The 17,456-nt window shown below is 39.8% G+C and overlaps 10 protein-coding genes across 10 annotated transcripts; 5 read left to right on the top strand and 5 right to left on the bottom strand. All coding sequences in view use genetic code 12, as the record gives it.

Moving 5' to 3' along the window:
* Positions 1-89: 89 nt before the first annotated feature.
* Positions 90-1,103, top strand: PSN45_000403 (uncharacterized protein; the record flags this gene model as incomplete). Its single annotated transcript, XM_006688737.1, has 1 exon — positions 90-1,103. The coding sequence occupies one exon, from the start codon at positions 90-92 to the stop codon at positions 1,101-1,103; it is 1,014 nt and encodes a 337-aa protein (XP_006688800.1).
* A 185-nt stretch (positions 1,104-1,288) lies between these two features.
* On the bottom strand, positions 1,289-2,380 carry PSN45_000402 (12-oxophytodienoate reductase; the record flags this gene model as incomplete). Its single annotated transcript, XM_006687818.2, has 1 exon — positions 1,289-2,380. The coding sequence occupies one exon, from the start codon at positions 2,378-2,380 to the stop codon at positions 1,289-1,291; it is 1,092 nt and encodes a 363-aa protein (XP_006687881.1).
* A 259-nt stretch (positions 2,381-2,639) lies between these two features.
* Positions 2,640-6,534, top strand: PSN45_000401 (uncharacterized protein; the record flags this gene model as incomplete). Its single annotated transcript, XM_006687817.2, has 6 exons — positions 2,640-4,354; positions 5,129-5,156; positions 5,351-5,362; positions 5,627-5,663; positions 5,785-5,988; positions 6,347-6,534. The coding sequence occupies 6 exons, from the start codon at positions 2,640-2,642 to the stop codon at positions 6,532-6,534; spliced, it is 2,184 nt and encodes a 727-aa protein (XP_006687880.2).
* Positions 6,535-6,597: 63 nt separating this feature from the next.
* PSN45_000400 (Glutamyl-tRNA amidotransferase subunit A) lies at positions 6,598-8,187 on the top strand (the record flags this gene model as incomplete). Its single annotated transcript, XM_006687815.2, has 1 exon — positions 6,598-8,187. The coding sequence occupies one exon, from the start codon at positions 6,598-6,600 to the stop codon at positions 8,185-8,187; it is 1,590 nt and encodes a 529-aa protein (XP_006687878.1).
* Positions 8,188-8,597: 410 nt separating this feature from the next.
* Positions 8,598-10,169, top strand: PSN45_000399 (uncharacterized protein; the record flags this gene model as incomplete). The annotated part of the gene is made up of 1 exon (XM_006687814.2): positions 8,598-10,169. One exon carries the CDS (start codon positions 8,598-8,600, stop codon positions 10,167-10,169), a length of 1,572 nt encoding a protein of 523 aa, XP_006687877.2.
* A 57-nt stretch (positions 10,170-10,226) lies between these two features.
* Positions 10,227-11,237, bottom strand: PSN45_000398 (uncharacterized protein; the record flags this gene model as incomplete). The annotated part of the gene is made up of 1 exon (XM_006688736.1): positions 10,227-11,237. One exon carries the CDS (start codon positions 11,235-11,237, stop codon positions 10,227-10,229), a length of 1,011 nt encoding a protein of 336 aa, XP_006688799.1.
* A 300-nt stretch (positions 11,238-11,537) lies between these two features.
* On the bottom strand, positions 11,538-12,566 carry PSN45_000397 (uncharacterized protein; the record flags this gene model as incomplete). Its single annotated transcript, XM_006688734.2, has 2 exons — positions 11,538-11,561; positions 11,622-12,566. 2 exons carry the CDS (start codon positions 12,564-12,566, stop codon positions 11,538-11,540), a joined length of 969 nt encoding a protein of 322 aa, XP_006688797.2.
* A 718-nt stretch (positions 12,567-13,284) lies between these two features.
* On the top strand, positions 13,285-14,310 carry plr1_1 (pyridoxal reductase Plr1; the record flags this gene model as incomplete). Its single annotated transcript, XM_006688732.1, has 1 exon — positions 13,285-14,310. The coding sequence occupies one exon, from the start codon at positions 13,285-13,287 to the stop codon at positions 14,308-14,310; it is 1,026 nt and encodes a 341-aa protein (XP_006688795.1).
* Positions 14,311-14,664: 354 nt separating this feature from the next.
* Positions 14,665-15,990, bottom strand: AYR1_1 (NADPH-dependent 1-acyl dihydroxyacetone phosphate reductase; the record flags this gene model as incomplete). Its single annotated transcript, XM_006687813.2, has 3 exons — positions 14,665-15,490; positions 15,686-15,716; positions 15,948-15,990. 3 exons carry the CDS (start codon positions 15,988-15,990, stop codon positions 14,665-14,667), a joined length of 900 nt encoding a protein of 299 aa, XP_006687876.2.
* A 431-nt stretch (positions 15,991-16,421) lies between these two features.
* PSN45_000394 (uncharacterized protein) lies at positions 16,422-17,228 on the bottom strand (the record flags this gene model as incomplete). Its single annotated transcript, XM_006687812.1, has 1 exon — positions 16,422-17,228. The coding sequence occupies one exon, from the start codon at positions 17,226-17,228 to the stop codon at positions 16,422-16,424; it is 807 nt and encodes a 268-aa protein (XP_006687875.1).
* Between the last annotated feature and the right edge of the window lie 228 nt (positions 17,229-17,456).

Raw genomic sequence — 17,456 nt, 5'->3', positions numbered from 1 at the left:
CCAGTAATCTCCGACATAGATAGGGAGCCGCGAACTCCTGCTACCCACTATATATAGGAGGGAAAGTACCAAAATGCAAATCGCCAACCATGGACACGTTAGATTTTGTGCCTGAAGCTTTACCTGATTTTGAATTACCCAGAGATCTTCTTGGTTTCGGAGAGGATTCACTTGATCCTGAATGGCCCAATGGTGCCAGAATTGCTGTTTCCTTTATCTTGAACTACGAAGAAGGTGGAGAACACAATATTCTTCATGGAGACGACAGATCTGAGGCTTACCTTTGGGAAAAAGGTGGTGTTGCAACAGAAAGAATCAATGGTAGACACTTGATGAGTGAAAGCGAATTTGAGTATGGGTCCAGAGTTGGAGCCTGGAGAGTCTTGAGATTAATGAAAGAATTCGGATTCCCGATGACCATCTATGCTGTTGCACAAGCCTTCTCAAAAAACAGAGCTTTTGCAAAAGCCTGTGTCAGAGACGGACATGAGGTTTCCAACCACGGGTTGCGTTGGATCAGCTGGGAAAAGTGTTCCGATGATGAACAGGTTGAAATGATCAAGAAGGCTATTTTGTTATTGGAAGAGGCTTCTGGAGAAGCACCGGTTGGTGCGTATATTGGAAGAGGAAATATTAAGACACCTGCCTTGACTGCCAGAGCACATGCTGAGCTTGGAAAGCCATTTTTATGGCAATCTGACTGCTATAATGATGATGTTCCATATTGGGTTGATCTTCCCCAGGAGAAAGACTTACCTGACTCCGAAAAAAAGGGTATGTTAATGATTCCGTATTGTTACGTGACTAATGACTACAAGTTTGTTGCTTCCGACCCAGGCCCTGGTTTCCCTGGTGCTTTTGTGTACGAAGACTATTTGAAACAAGAGTTTGATCAGTTATACCGTGAAGGCGGAAAGGTAATGAACATTCCAATGCATTCAAGAATGGTTGGAAAGCCAGGTAGAATCAATGCCCTTAGAAACTTCATCAAGTATATCAGTGAGAAGGAAGGCGTTTGGGTTTGTAACAGAAGAGACATTGCTTCCCATTTCAGAGAAAAGTTCCCATATGTCCCAGGGAAGTTGGCTGTCAAGAAAGAATAGATATGAATATATAACGTGAACTCTGGAGCGTGGAATTATTGTGCTACCGAGAGCTTGTAAATACACGACTTTCAATAAACCCGTTCATCATTACGGCCATTTGCTGTTTTGGGAGTAAAGATTTACAGACAACTTTTAGATTTATTGAAACGTAAATAATTGATCAAGGAATTCTATATTAAACTCTAAGCAAGGCTTGAATAGTCTGTATACCCTTTAGCTGTTCCTGGAGTATAGAAAGTATCTCTGTTATAAGGTGTCAATGGGGATCCCAACTTCAACTTATTAGGAAGATCAGGATTGCTGATGAAATATCTGCCAAATGCCAAAGCATCCACTTCAATTCCTTCAAGGGAAGCATTGTCTTTATTCCACCCACCGGCAGAGATAAGCAGGGTTGTGGGAAGACACGGTTTAAGCTTCGCAACACTACTTTTGAGTAATGATTTGTCTAAACTGGCCAGTTTATTCCCATCATTTTCACGTCCTCCATTAGCATCGGATCTGGCTTCAACAGCATGAACATATGCAATGTTTCTCTTCTCCAACTGTTCACATAAATAAGAAAAGTTCTTTATTGGGTTTGAATCATTAGCTTGCTGAAATACGTCCCAAGGGCTGATTCTATACCCAACCTTACCTGAACCGACTTTTTCAATGACCGCATCCAACACCATTAACGGAAATTTGCACCGATTTTCTATGGATCCGCCAAATTCATCGGTCCGAGTATTAATGTTATCTTCTATGAACTGATCCAACAAATACCCATTTGCTCCATGTAGTTCGATACCATCAAAACCAGCCTTATTGATAGCGTTGTCAGCGGCATTTACAAAATCTTCAATGGTTTGTTTCATGTCTGTTTCATCCATTGGTTTAGGAATATGGTACATTTCACCGTCAATAGGAACCGAGGAGCTTGATACAACTGGGGCATTATACTCTGAAGCCTGTGGTTTAAACGTTCTTCCAAAATGGTTTAATTGACAGAATATAAGCCCACCTTTGGCATGAACAGCTTCCACGATATTTTTCCACCCTTCCACCGCTTCTTCCGTGTCAATACGGGGCATATTTCTATTAATTCCTCCTCTAACTGAAATACAAGTAGTCTCAGTAATCAATAGCCCACCTTTCGATGATCTCTGTTCGTAGTATTCTGCCATCATCTTATTGGGAATGTTTCCCACAGCTCTGTACCTTGTCAATGGAGCTAGAATCACTCTATGAGAAAGCTTTAAATCCCCAATGTCAATCGGCGTGAATAAAGACATGGTGTATAATACGAAATCTTCGCTTACTTGAAGTTTTAGATATACAGCTCACGATAGCCGTTTGACGTCTGCGCGTCGACGGAAATCCCTATCTCCCGCGCGCGGGAAGTTCCACCTCGGCGGAATTCATCCTATCGGGCTTTCTCGATAAGAAAAATCATACGAATACAGAAAAAGCATAACATGATTAAGTCCGTTTGTAATACTACATAAAGAGTTATATTTTCTTTAGTACATCAACGGCTAAACTATAATCGAAATGAACTACTTGAAGAGATTCGATAACTTTATCAAACTCAAAGATGACACTGAGGAAGACGAAACGGCAATGAGATCTAACTTGGATCTCAAACCAACACCACCACAAGACAGAACCTGGAAGGTGTATAATTACGTACTTATTTGGTTTCAATCTACTTTCAATGTTAATGAATGGAATACTGGGGCCTCGCTAATGAAGGAAACTAATTTACCTCACGGACAGGTGATCGGTGCTGCTATTGTTGGGATTTTTCTCACATGTATCTTTACGGTATCTAACGCTAGAGTGGGTTCATCTTATCATCTTGGATACAATGTGTTGGTGAGATCAACTTTTGGTATCTATTTAGGATACTTTATGGTGTTTGTGAGATTTTTCATCGCTTTGATTTGGTTTGGGGTGCAAAGTTATTATGGGTCCCAGATGTTTAACCTTGTCTTGAGGTGTATTTTTGGTTACAAATGGACTGATTTACCAAACCACTTACCAGCAAGTGCTGATATTACTACTGGAGGAATTTTAGCTTTCTTCTTGTATTGGTTGATTCAAATGCCATTGATGTGGTGCCACCCAAAACATATCCGGTATTTCTTCACTTTTAAAGCCATCACTTTACCTTTTGCAACCTTGGGTCTTTTTATCTTTTGTGTGGTCAGAGGTCATGGTCCAGGTGACTGGTCTACAGGGGTTACTGTTGTGCTGACTTCCAGTAGGGGAAATCAATGGATGGCGGTTTTTAACACTATATTTGGTACTTTGTCTCCAATGATTATCAATCAGCCTGATATTGCTCGTTATGCCAAGAGAAAGGAAGATACCGTGGTCCCACAAGCCATTGGATTTATTCCACCTAAAATTTGTGTGATTGTATTTGCTATGGTTGGCGTGGTTTCTTTAAAGAGGGCTTACGGTGAAGTCTATTGGAACATGTGGGACTTGCTTCACGCTATTCTTGACAATGAATGGTCTGCTGGATCCAGAACAGCAGTCTTCTTCCTTTCCCTTCTCTATGCTGCCGGAACAGCTGGTACTAATATTTTTGCTAACTCGATTCCTTTTGCAACCGACATAACTGGTTTATTGCCAAGATACTTCAACATTATTAGAGGTCAAATTGTCTGTGGATTCTTATGTTGGGCCATTGTTCCATGGAAGTTCTTGGCCAATGCCACTCAATTTCTTACCTTTTTGGGTTCTTACTCCATCTTTGTGGCTCCTTTGATTGGATGTCTTTTAAGTGACTATTACATCATTAGAAGAGGTAACATTCATGTTCCTTCTTTGTACACAAAGAAATCCTCCGGAGTTTATCACTATTATAAAGGTGTGAACATCTGGGGATTCTTCGCTTGGGCATTGTCTACAGTTCTTGGTATCCCAGGGTTATACTCTGCCTATAATCCAGGAACCTTGAATGATGTCGCAACAGAAATCTACGATAGTGGGTGGTTGTACACTTTCATTTCTGGTTTTGTACTTTACACTGTTTTGGGTCTCATATTCAAACCCAGGGTGTTCCCAGATGGACATGAAGATACTCCCAAAACTTGGGAATACATGACATCCACTGATGGATTTTTCGAAGAAGATGCTTCAATCAATGGTGTGGGTTATCCTGGAAAGATCTATATTGAAGGTAGTGAAGAAGACAGTGCTCAAGACGAGAAATTAAAGATCATTACAAGTATCAAGTCTGGTGGTGGTTTATATATGTGAGAAAAACATTTTCTTTTAATTCTTTATAGTTGTTCTTTTTATCTTGCTGGAATTGTATATTTACAAATATTAAATCTGGAGGTGGGCTTGTATATGTAAAAAGATGTGAAATATTTTCAATTAATTCTTTTATTGTTTTGTATTTTATCTCGCCGGAATAGCATATTTACAAGTATCAAGTCTGGAGATGGGTTTGTATATTGAAATATTTTCTATTAATTCTATCGTTATATATTTGATCTTGTTATATTTATAGAGCTTAAAGCAAGACAACCTTGAATAGATGCTTTTTAGTTAGAATATATATAAGTGAACTTTTGTAAATGTTATTTAGAAGTATTTGTTTTGTCATCGCTGGAGGATTCAATGACAGCTTCTTTTTCTGTTTCTGGCTCTTTGCCGTCTTTTGTCATGAGGGATAACACGAGCATAGCTGCAGACATCGCAGTTAATATGATCATGATAGTTTTGAAACAGTGAAGATAAGCTTTCTTTACCTCGTGCAGTAATATTTTGTTGGATATCAGTGAGAAGTCTGGGTTGGAGATTATATGTTCAATCTCAGTGTCAGAGAGGTTCAAGTGTCTTAACCTGCTTTTGAAAATAGTGTTGAACACTATTCCACTAATAATAAGGCCCACAGACCCTCCGAAGCATCTGAAGAAGTTTCTCAAGCCAGTGACAATAGCCCTATCATGATTGTTTGAGTGAGATAATAAGGCTAATAATGTTGGTTGAAAGGTAAAACCTATACCCAAACCCTGAATTAGGTTCGCTCCAACTAATAAACCAGGGCTTGTGTGTAAACCAAAGAGTATCTTTAATCCAGTCCCAAGACACCACATTGCTCCACCAAAGTATAAACATCTGACATAATGACCAGTCTTAGAATTTATGAATCCAGCTATTATACCAAACACACTGCTACTGCTGGTTGATGGTAATTGAAGTACACCTGACATAATTGGTGACCATCCCCTAACGTTTTGTAGATACAAGGGATAGTAATAGATATCCACAAAGTATGCCCATCCCATTAGGAAGCACATTAAAAAAAGATACAGCCTTTGGAAATGATTAAATAAATGCAACGGAATGATGGGAATTTTAGCTAAATAATGTTCCAGTAACAAAAACCCAATACAAGCTAGCGATCCAATGACAATAAGAGTTATGAATATAGCACCCTTCCAAGGCCAATTATCCCCACCTCCTGATATGGCCACAAGTACAAATATTGTTCCAACTAATGAAAGAAAAAATCCGAGATAGTCAAGTTGCTTAAGCTTTTCCTTGAACGAACCAGTAACAGGCTTTAAGGGTACAAAACAGATAACCAATAATCCACAAACAACTGAAATTGGGCAACTAATCCAAAATGTCCATCTCCAACTGGCTTTCTCACTCAATACTCCACCAATTAAAGGACCTATTCCATTACCCAAAGTAGTAGAAAGTGCCACAAAGCCAAAGTATTTACCTCTTTCTCTCGTGGTCAACAAGTCTGAAAATGTTATCATCACCAAGCAATTGATTCCTCCTCCTCCCAAACCACTTATTCCTCTGAAAACGAAAAGCATGATCGGGTTGTTGGAAAACCCACTTACAAGGTTACCAACCAATAAACATAGTAATGAGAAGAGAAACACTTGTTTCCTTCCAAAGATATCAGAAAGCCGTCCATAGAGTAGCTGGAAATTGGTATTTGCAATCAAATAAGACGTACCAACCCAACTGCTGATGGTGCTGGAATCACTCAAATCTTTTGCTATTGAAGGTATTGCCGTTGTTACCGCAGTTTGGTCAAAGAATGAAACAAATAAAGAGGCCGTCAAACATCCCAATGTTACAAACAATGTTCGCCTAGGTAGTCTTTGAGACTGGTCCTGGAGGGGATGTGATGAAGACATGTTTTGCCTTTTTGTCTATTTTGCAGAACTCTTGCCACTCAGTTACCAAAATTGATCATTATAGATCATTTAAACTAGTATACCCATTAAAGACCAAGAATATAGCGGAAGGCTCTTGGGACGGAAACACCCGCCAATGTCTCGCATCTAACTTTGATAAGAAGACTTGCGGAATAGGTTCCGCCAGCTCTACATTCCGCGAAATCGAGATAAGATTTTCTCCTGATAAGTGGAAAGCGGAAACCATTCCGTTGACCGGATGCTGAGATTTTATAAAAAGAAGTGGCTTCATACTAACAGTGTTCAGCACTCCTGAAAGCGCAGTTAATATGTCTATCACCTCCTTAGAAGCAGATCCTAACTGCAAGGTTACTCTTGAAGACCTTCATGCTCAACCCGCCAAACTTGGATTGCAATTGAGAAGCGATGAGGTTGAAGATTACTATAAGATTCTTTGTGCTTTAGACAGATCGGCAAAGAAACTTGTCGCCATGGAAGATTATTATCAACCTACCTTTCTCGACAGGTTTCCAAGAAAGGACATACATTATCCAGAAAAAGCCGATAATTTGAAAGGTGCTTGGGCCTATAAAGTTACTATTGAAGACACCAAACCACAATTATCCAAAAACAGGCCATTGGCTGGAAAGACTATCTGTATCAAGGATTGTGTTGAAATTGCTGGGGTTCCTCAAATTTTTGGGACCGATGCTTTCAAACCTTGGGTCCCTAAAGCTGATGCTACGGTTGTAACTCGTCTTTTAGAAGCTGGTGGAATTATTAAAGGGTTGGCTACCTGCGAAAACCAAAGTTCAAGCACCTCTTCCAATACAGCATCCACTGGAAATGTGGAAAACCCTTACCATGATGGATATTCAGCTGGAGGATCTAGTTCGGGAACCGGGTACTTGGTCGGCTCTGGAGAAATTGATATCGGTGTAGGTGCTGATCAAGGTGGTTCTATTAGAGTTCCATCAGCTCACTGTGGGCTTGTTGGATTTAAGCCTACATTTGGCTTGGTTCCATATACTGGAATCGGTAGTTTGGAAACTAATATTGATCATTGTGGTCCTATGACTAGAACCGTTTTGGAAAACTGTACTATGTTAGAAGTTATGGCTGGCCAGGATGGATTTGATGATCGTCAAAATGGTTCCCCTACTATTGAACATGTTCCAAAGTATAAAGAGATTACTGAAAAATCCAGTTTGAAAGGTATGAAAATTGGTATTTTGAAGGAAAGTTTGGAAGTTCCTACTATGACACCCGCTATGAAAGCCAAGTTCTTGGAAGCAGCAGAGAAATTCAAGGCCTTGGGAGCCGAAGTTGTAGAAATTTCAATTCCTTATCACTTAGTTGCTCCAGAAATCTGGATGATTGGCCAAAGAATAAGTGGATGTGTGAGGAAACTTGGATTACAAACAGGAAGGAGAATTCTTAAATCCACAGAATACGCAAGCCATATTTTACCGTGGACCCAGGAGCTGTTCGACAAAACTCCGGTGCCAGTCAAGAACGGTATTGTTAACGGATTATATCTTTCTGAGCATTATCCTAGTTTGTACGTCAAGTCTATCAATTTGAGTTTTAAGGCCAGAGATGAGTACAACAAAGCTTTAGAGCAAGTGGATGTTTTGATTACCCCCACTGTTCCCGTGGTAGCACCTCCACACGGAATTAGAGACGGAACTCCTTTGGAATTGATCAAAAACACTATCGGTTTGAATGCCAATACCGGAATATTCAATATGACTGGCCATCCAGCTCTCACTTTACCTGTAGGATTTCTTGCAGCCATTGATAATCCTGATATCAAGCTTCCAGTTGGATTACAGATTATTGGTAAACATTTTGACGAACTTTCCATATATCGTGCTGCATATGGCTGGGAACTGGCCAATGATTGGAAGGCTTGCTAGATAGAATCAATATAATTTTAGTTTTTAACAAAGAGTCTAGAAGGATTCGTGCGTAGACTAGGCTAGGATCTCAGATAAAAAAGTTGAGATAAGAAATATTTGTTCTACAAATGAGTTTGCCCAGTAGAAAACGAAGCAGAGTCCCCATTGCTTGTGATCGCTGCAAGAAAAGGAAACGGAGGTGTGATGGGAGTCAGCCATGCCAGCTGTGTGCCCGGTCTAACGCCGAATGCGAGTATTCTTTGAAATCACTACTTGTTCAAAATGGTGGTAGCGAAGCGTATACTAAAGAATTGGCTACTGTTAAACAAGAAAATTTGGATTTGGTAGAAGAAAACCGACGCTTACGGAGCATGGTACAGTCTTTGGAACTGCAACAGAAACAGCTACAACCGTTTAACCCTCATGATATGGTCAGAGGGAGTAACAAACTTGCTGAAACAATATTCACAGAAATATTGTCCAAAGTGCTTTTCAAAACTTCTGGAGAAGAAAATGAATACATTGGAAGTTTTGCAGTGATCACCATTGTAAAAAGTATAAAGACCCTTCTTCTAGGACAAGAACAAGAGCCGGAATATTTACCGATCATCTTGGATAATGTTATAGGAGAGGAGGACTTCGTTCCCGATAGAATGGAAACCAATTTTCTTGACAAATTCTTCAGTTTAGCCCATAATAGAGGATACTTTATTGATCATGTTGAGTTCTTTAAAATGATGGGTAAGCCTGTTGGCGAAAGAAATTCTTGGGAGAAGTTTTGCTGGCATATGGCATTGGCTATAGGATGTCGATTAGTAGAATTGTTGCACGTCACCACATATCCACAGCCTGAAGTGTATTTAAGAAGAGCTTTGAAGGAATTGGTTAATGCCAACATGAACCCTTTGAGACAGCTGCAGGCATGTTTGTTGATTGCCGTGTTTATTAGCAGAAGTTATCACTTATCCTTTTATGTGTCTGCCTGGGAACTAACTGGATGTGCCATTAGAAAGCTTGTGCAATTTGGATATTTCAGAAAGCAGCCTCTGACCCTTCAGAACTGTTGGAATTATGAGTTCATAAAGAGGATGTTCTGGTCAGCTTATAACTATGATAAGCTTTTGTCTTTGTCTCTCGGAAGACCATGCTCCATTGTTGATAATTTCGTTGATTTACCTTATCCAATAAGTATAGATTTTCCTACACGCCCAGTTGAGGCCGACTATCAAAAGTTATACCAATTACAATTGCAACAACAGTGGGAACCAAACTTCAAGCAATCTATCTCGGGTTTTACCTCCTTCATAGCCACAACAAATATCAGAATCATCGAAACTAGAATTCACTTGTTATTATATTCAGTGAACAATAATTTTCCAATAGCTGATACAATTGAAACACTCAAAGCAGATATTGACAATTGGTATCACAGTCTACCTTCACGTGATGAATTTGAGATGGTGATGAATAAGAGAGAAAGCTATGACTTTCTTGATTTACTGTACTATAGGGCCAGGTTGATTTTGCTTTTACCATTATTAATGAGAAGTCATAATTCCGAGAGAGATCTGCTCTTGGACCAAGCTTGTCTTGCTGCTGGAAAGATTTGTTCTTGTTACAAGAAGCTTTACCGTGATTCAATCTTAGAATTCAGTATTGTGGCATTACATACAGTTTTCTTAGCAGGTATCACAATGGTTTATTACTTGAAAAACAAGGGCGAGCCAACATTTATAAACATTCAAAATGATCTCAGGGCAGGTTCCAGTTTGTTGTTTGTATTTTCAGAAAGATGGGTGGAAGCTAAAACCTACAGTGACTTATTTGATAGTCTTTTGGAGGACATAGATAAAATCAAAAATAGTCCCAAAGAATCCAACATCGTGGATAAAGCAGATACGACAAATCCAATCCTTGATACTTTCCAAACACCCAATAATCTCAGTGAAGATTTCTGGGACCAGATTCTAGAGAATATCAAGCACCACAACCAAGGTTAACGTCTCAAAGTATTCACACTCACATAATTTGTATTTCTATAGAAGCTGTATAAATGATTACTTCTTTGGCTTGTAAGGATATTGCTCTTTAAAAGTGTTTGCAATGTCAGATCTTGAGCAAACCCAAACATCTTCATGACTGTTCACATACTCAACAAACTTTTTCAAGGCTTGGAAGTATCCAGGTCTACCGATAATCCTACAATGTAATCCAACTGTCATCATCTTACCGCCTTCTTCGTAAAGAGTGTCGAAAGCACCCTTCAAATGATCATAAAACGCTTGAGTAGATCTGAATCCATTGACATTCAAGAATCTAAAATCGTTACAATCGTACGAGTATGGAACCAACAAAAGACCTTTCTTCTCTTCATCGGGGAGATCAGCTTCAGCTGGAACATCAACCCAATATGGAACATCGTCCCCATAGAAATCACTAATATATGGAAGCTTCTTACCTTGTTCACGATAAACCTCGGTAATTAATCCAATGCTGTGAGGAGAGAGTCTTCCCATGTACCAGCCAGGTGCCTCTTCTCCAGTTGTTTCCTTCAAGATTTCTATTTGTTTGATAATGTAAGCCTTTTCAACCTCTTCAGAAACATCATCATATGGAATCCATCTGTAAGCATGACTTGCAATTTCGTGCCCATCGTTAACAAAAGCCTTGGCAACGGCAACATTGTTTTCGAAAGCTTTACCAACAGCATAAGCAGTGATTCTGTTGCCGAACTTCTTGAAAAGGTTCAAGATTCTCCAGACACCAACTCTCGAACCGTAATCATATTCAGTCTCAGCATCGTAAGCTCTATTGGGAAAGGGACCTGGCTTGGAGCTAGTGTATAAGTAGAATTCACTAGTATCATCACCGAGAGCCAAAGATCTTTCTCCACCCTCTTCATAATTTAAAACGAAAGAAATTGCAACCTTCTTTCCTTTTGGCCATTGAACCTTCAAGCCTTCTTCTCCATAACCAATTAAATCTCTTTTAAGATCATATTTAGTTCCAGCCAACTTGTCGATGTTAACTTCCTCTGGGATGCTAGTAGCAGTGGTGATATCGTACATTGTAGATGATGCTCCTCACAGGACTCACTATTGGATACCAATGGCCTTATATCTTTTCTGATCTCTGCGGAAGCATCCGCACATTTTTTGGGATGATAAGCGGTTTTGACAGATAAGCGGTTTTGACAGCGGTGCGCCCTCGGGGAGTTTTTCCGCAATTGATCTTTCTTATCTTTATTGGATTCTTCCAATAGCAATATTCCATAGCCGATATGGTCGGCAAACATCCGATCCTTATGTAATTATCCTACGGAATATTATCCTACGATATTCATTTGATAACTATTCTTATACGCAGATTCAGTACGACATGTCAATTGTAATCTATGGCTTATATGGATATTTACTCTTAAAGTGAGAAGCGATATCAGATCTGGAACAGACCCAAACGTCTTCATGGCTGTTGACATATTCCACAAACTTCTTCAATGCCTGAAAATAACCCGGTCTACCGATTATTCTACAATGTAATCCAACAGTCATCATCTTACCACCCTCTGCATAAAGCGTATCAAAAGCATTCTTTAAGTGGTCGTAGAATCCTTGGATTGACCTGAACCCATTGGCATTCAAAAACCGGTAGTCATTGCAATCGAAAGAGTATGGTACCAACAACAAACCTTTCTTCTCATTGTCAGGAAGATCCTGTTCAGCTGGGATATCTGCCCAGTAAGGGACATCATCACCATAGTAGTCACTGATGTAGGGTAACTCCTTTCCCATTTCCCGATAAACCTCACAGATCAATGCCCAACTTTGTGGTGAAAGTCTCCCCATATACCACCCAGGAGCATCTTCTCCAGTTGTTTCTTTCAAAGCTTCCAACTCTTTCAAAATGTAAGCTTTTTCAACTTCAGGTGCCACATCTGCATAGGGAATCCAACGATAGGCATGACTGGCAATCTCATGACCATCTCTGACGAAAGCGTTTGCAACATCAGGGTTTCTCTCAAATGCTTTACCCACAGCATAAGCAGTAATTTTATTCTCATGCTTGGAGAAAAGTCTTAAAATTCTCCATACACCGGCTCTGGATCCATAGTCATATTCAGTTTCAATATCATAGGCTCTGTTTGGCAAGGGCCCAGTTTTTGATGGTGTACTCAATGAAAACTCTGCTGTTTCGTCTCCTAATGATAAAGATCTTTCAGCTCCTTCTTCATAGTTAAGCACAAAAGATACAGCTACCTTGCGATTTTCAGGCCACTGACAATCTAATCCTTGCCTTCCGTATCCGATCAAATCTCTTTTGAAATCGTACTTAGTTCCTTGGTTCTTATCCACATTGACTTCCTTTGGAAGCACTCCAACACTTGTTGTATCAAACATTGTCTGTTGAAAAATGATAGTAGGAGCACCGCGTAGTATATAAAGGATTTGCGGCTAGTTCCGTCTTATCTACCAGATTCCGCGAAGCGGTTTCCCTCCGATAAGAAACAGTGGAATTACCGACAAGTGGAGTGAGTTTCCAATTATCTAGTCCTGGATTATTAATTGACTTTGGCTTTGAGAGAAGTTAGGGTTTTTACAATCACTAGTTGGCTATTGAAAAATGGTAACCATCAATTACCTAACAATATCTCCCCTGGTTTTACGGACACCCACCAATTCTGCCTGGAACGAGACCTTATGTTTTGTGACCCACCAGCATTTTCACTCCAGGATGCATCTTTGACACATTCATGCATTATGAATATGCACATCTTGGAATCCTCGCAGCGTTTTCTTTGTTGGTTTGAAGGATTGTCATATTTGTGAGTTACTTTAGTTGTACTCAACTATAATGTGATCTAACTTCCTGTACATAAGAAATGGGTATTTAAGTCTCAGCTAATGGTACCTATCTTGTTCACTGTCAATGATACGATCAAGGTTGAATTATCAAGCTCAGAGAGGTCGTGATCGATGCTAAAGCCGATGGTAGCGCGCACAAAATAGGCCCGCGTCCGTCGGAGATTCATCCTGAGATTAATTCGGCTTCCGTGTCCGTGTTGCCTATACAAATAGGTTCGATTGTTCTTACCCACCACACCTCAAAACATTGGACATGTCCACTCCTTGTAAAATCTCCACTAAAGGCTTCGGCACCATGTCCATGACTTGGTGTCCAAGCCCACCACCATTTTCCAAATCCCTTGACAATTTGAAATACGTCAAAAACACTTACGGAGTTAAATTCTTCAACTGTGGGGAATTCTACCAAACTGCTCCTGAAACTGCGAACTTGAAGTTGATTAGCCAATTTTGTGAACAAGAGAAGGATGAAGATATCATCATTTCTATCAAAGGAGCCTTTGACCTTACGAAGTTTGCTCCTGACGGTAGTAAGGAATTTATCAATAAATCAATTGATAATAGTCTTTCTTACTTCAAGGACTTAGAGGTCAAGCCAAAAATCCTCTTTGAATGTGGACGAGTTGATCCTAATGTTCCAATCGAAGATTCTGTAAGCTATATTTATGAAAGAGTCAAAAGTGGTGATCTTGCTGGTATCTGCATTACGGAGGTCAGTGCTGCATCCGTGAAGAAAGCTGCAGCTACTGCACCAATTTCTGGTATTGAGGTAGAATTTTCGTTATTCTCAGAAGATATTTTCACCAACGGCGTTTTAGAAGAAGCCTCCAAACATCAAATTGCTATCATTGCATATTCGCCTTTAAGTAGAGGAATTTTAACCGACTATGCTGCTGAGCATCCCGATTTCTTGAAATCCATTCCTCCACAAGATATGAAGAATCACTTCGACAGGTTCCAACCTGAAAACTATGAAAAGAATAAAGGCCGTTTGCATGCTTTGTACCAATTTGCTAAAACAAAGAACTTAAGCTTAGAAGCCTTAGCATTGAGTTATATTGAAAGTCTCTCTGGAATCGAAAACTTTGAAGGAATTCCAAAGGTTACCACGATCATTCCTATTCCATCTGGGTCTACTAAGGAAAAGATTGACAAGAACTTTGGTAGTTCGGTGAAGTTGTCAAGAGAAGATCTTGAAGCTCTTCATAAGATCCTCAAGGAACACTCTGTTAGTGGTGGTAGGTACTATTCCAAAGCTATCCCATTTTTAGAAGGTTAGACAACATTTTGACCCCCTTACATTAAAGGATATCCTTCAGATGATTTGAAATATGAACAATTATTTAAACAATATATATGGAATGCAAAATTATGAATGAACGTTATGAGAATTGCTTGCGTTAGTTGCTGCAAAAATCTGAGATAGAAAATTTCTGCTGCAGTTTCCAAGTGCAACCTGATTATCTAATTCAGTTGTTCATATTGATATATATATATATATAGTCAGATTAAGAATCTTAGAATAACCTGATCTTCTGCCTAGTGAGATTTCACGCCTAGAAGTTCCTTGCTGTTATATTGCCTTCCAAAGTTTCTTCCGAGAAGTTCAAGCGCGCAGCAAATATTAGAGGGATCAATTGTACTTATTGCTGATTTCTCTGTAGAGAGTTTTCACCTTGAACATCAGCAGGTACAAGCCCTTCAAAACGAACGAAGGGAAAATGTCAGCAATCCTAATAAAACTGGCCCCGGCCCCCCTGTACGAGACGTCCAGACCAATCTTGGAGCTTTCAAAGTCTTTGACAATCTTCTTAGCATATACTTTGGAGTCCATTCCAGTATCTCCAAGCTTTGTGAAAGCATCCTTAATTTCTCCCAATCCCTTTTCATCGTAAAGAACCGTGTCGAGTTCTGCACTAATTCCAGTTTTAACACCTCCAGTAATAAAGTTAACAACCTTCACGCCAAATGGGGCCAATTCAGTAGCCAAGATTGCTGCATACGAATGAAGGGCTGCCTTTGAGCTTGCATAAATACCAAGAAACACAGAACCCCGGATACCTTGGATGGAACCAGTAAATCCGATTGTACCTTTTGTTTTGATAACAAATGGAGCTAACTCTCTAGTTACTCTTATTTGTCCAAAAACATTCACTTCAAAGCACTTGGAAACTTGATCATCTGATACCTCGACAGCCGCGACCATGCAAGGCTGACCAGCATTGTTGTAGAGATATTTGATAGCGCCATTGTATTCGGTTTGAATCAAAGCCTTTAAGTTCGCAACCGATTCCGAAGATGTCACGTCCAATTCCACAGTTCTAATACCGTGTTTCTTCAAGTCTTCCATAGTCGAAAGTCTTCTGGCACCAGCAATGACCTTGTAACCTTTTGAAGCAAATTCTAGAGCAACGTCATACCCAATACCTGAAGAGGCTCCGGTGACGACCACGGTTTTACTGTTAGACATAATAATTTTCTAGCTGCCGAATAAAGAAGATTCTGGCCTACCTTTATAGTAATTTTCATTTGAAGTCAGCCTCGGAACCGTGCACCAAACCCCAATATGACAGGTAAGATGGACACCGTCGCGGCAACAAACTGACCCCGAAATACCTAGTACTTGTTCGCCTTGATAACAGTGACAGACATACATAGCCTTCAACCCTTTTGAAACCACAAGTGCTAGATCCCAATTCACGTAATAAATGTACCATTTGATGAGAGTGATAGTAGAGGTTGTACAATAAAACGGATGTGAAAATTGCGAAAGGTCCGCCGGTTCGGGTGCTCCTAAAATATTTCCGACCCTTTTGCTCCAGACGATGCGTGTAATGCAACGACGTGCGCATCCCAAATATCCAATCGAGTGATGCATACCTCATGTTTGTTCAGATACTTGTGATATATACTAACCCAAACAGGTGTAAGTATATTGAGGCGCAGAGAGTACGTTCATCTGTTAGTCGAATTCGTGACTGATGAGCAGATTCCTAATGCGAGAACAACCTTATGCAATCCTATGGGTTGGTGATCTCTTTAATTACTTCGTACGGTGGTGGTAATATCGACCTGAAAAAAAATTAATTTGTAGAGAAAACTATGAAGGTTATACCACAGTTAGCGTTTGTGAAAGTGATAGAAAGTGACCAGTTGGTTCTAGACATTATTTATCGGATTGGAACGGCAACTATAACATCTATTTTATATTTGCAAGTGTAGTATTTAGCTGTCAAACAAAACTATAATATTTGAACTTCATTCTATATTTTTCAAATAACATTACCTCTGATCAAAGATCCGGTAGGTAGATATCTTATTACTTAGCTGGCTGAAAATTAAAGTGAATCTGGTCTTCCTACGACGGTGGAACTTCCGTGATTAGCTGCTTTACAAGTTCTTAGCCTTAGAATCTGTCAAATCTAAAATCAACATGTGTCCAGGGCTGTGACCCATTACTATACCCTTTGCTTTATCACCAAGAGCTCGAATAGCTGCTTGGGGAGTAACACCACAGGCCCAAAAGACTGGAATCTCATTATCGGCTATTTCAATTGCATCACCAAACTCTGGCTTTTTAATATCTGATATACCTAATCTTTTGACAGCTTCGTAACCCCAGTCAATTGGTTCACCATGGGTTTTTCTGAATTGTCGGCTAATATCTCTCACGTTTTCAAGATCATCAACTTTGTACGGTCTCATACTCACAACATATGGACATTTAACAAATACACCAGCGGCATTCAAATATTTGGTGGTGATGTACATCAGTACATTTTTCCCTTCCTTTTGATGTTTTGGGGTGAATCCTTGTGCAGATAGTTCATTTTCGAAAGAAAAGGAGCATCCAATTAAGAATCCCACATGATCTTCAGTCCATTCTTGTGTGACGTCTGACTTTTCACCCACGAACTTCCCGTCTTTGTAGATATTATATTTTGGAAGATCTGTACGAATATCAAAATCCTCTCCGTTGATGATTCTCTTGTCTTCAACTACGGTTGGCTTGGGAATCTTACTCAATAAGGGACAAGGAACGGGGTTTCGAAAGCATAAGTCTTCAAAGTCTTTGGCGAGCACATTAGGCAATATAATCAAATTAGCTTGTGCAAAACCCGCACAGCTTCCAGAAGTGTGACTATTGAAATCACCTCTTCGGCATTGTAGTCTGAATTCTTGGGCTTTTGATTGCATTATGGTAAATGGGGAGCAGTTGCAGTAAAGATTTTTCAGTCTACTTATCAAGAAGGTTATGTGATACGAAAAAAACGGTCGCGCTTTACGGTTTAAGGCTGCGAAAAGGATTATCCGAGCCATGGTCCACTTTCTTATTCAATTGAAATATTGATCAAAACTCAGACTACATAAAAGGACATGGACTCGGGATTGAAGACTGGCTTCATACCCGGTAAACATGCCATG

Source organism: Yamadazyma tenuis, chromosome 1 (genome assembly GCF_029203305.1).
Source record: "Yamadazyma tenuis chromosome 1, complete sequence".
Taxonomy (NCBI): domain Eukaryota; kingdom Fungi; phylum Ascomycota; class Pichiomycetes; order Serinales; family Debaryomycetaceae; genus Yamadazyma; species Yamadazyma tenuis.
The sequence above is the reverse complement of the archived record's forward strand: the minus strand, read 5'-3'. Positions and strand labels throughout refer to the sequence as shown.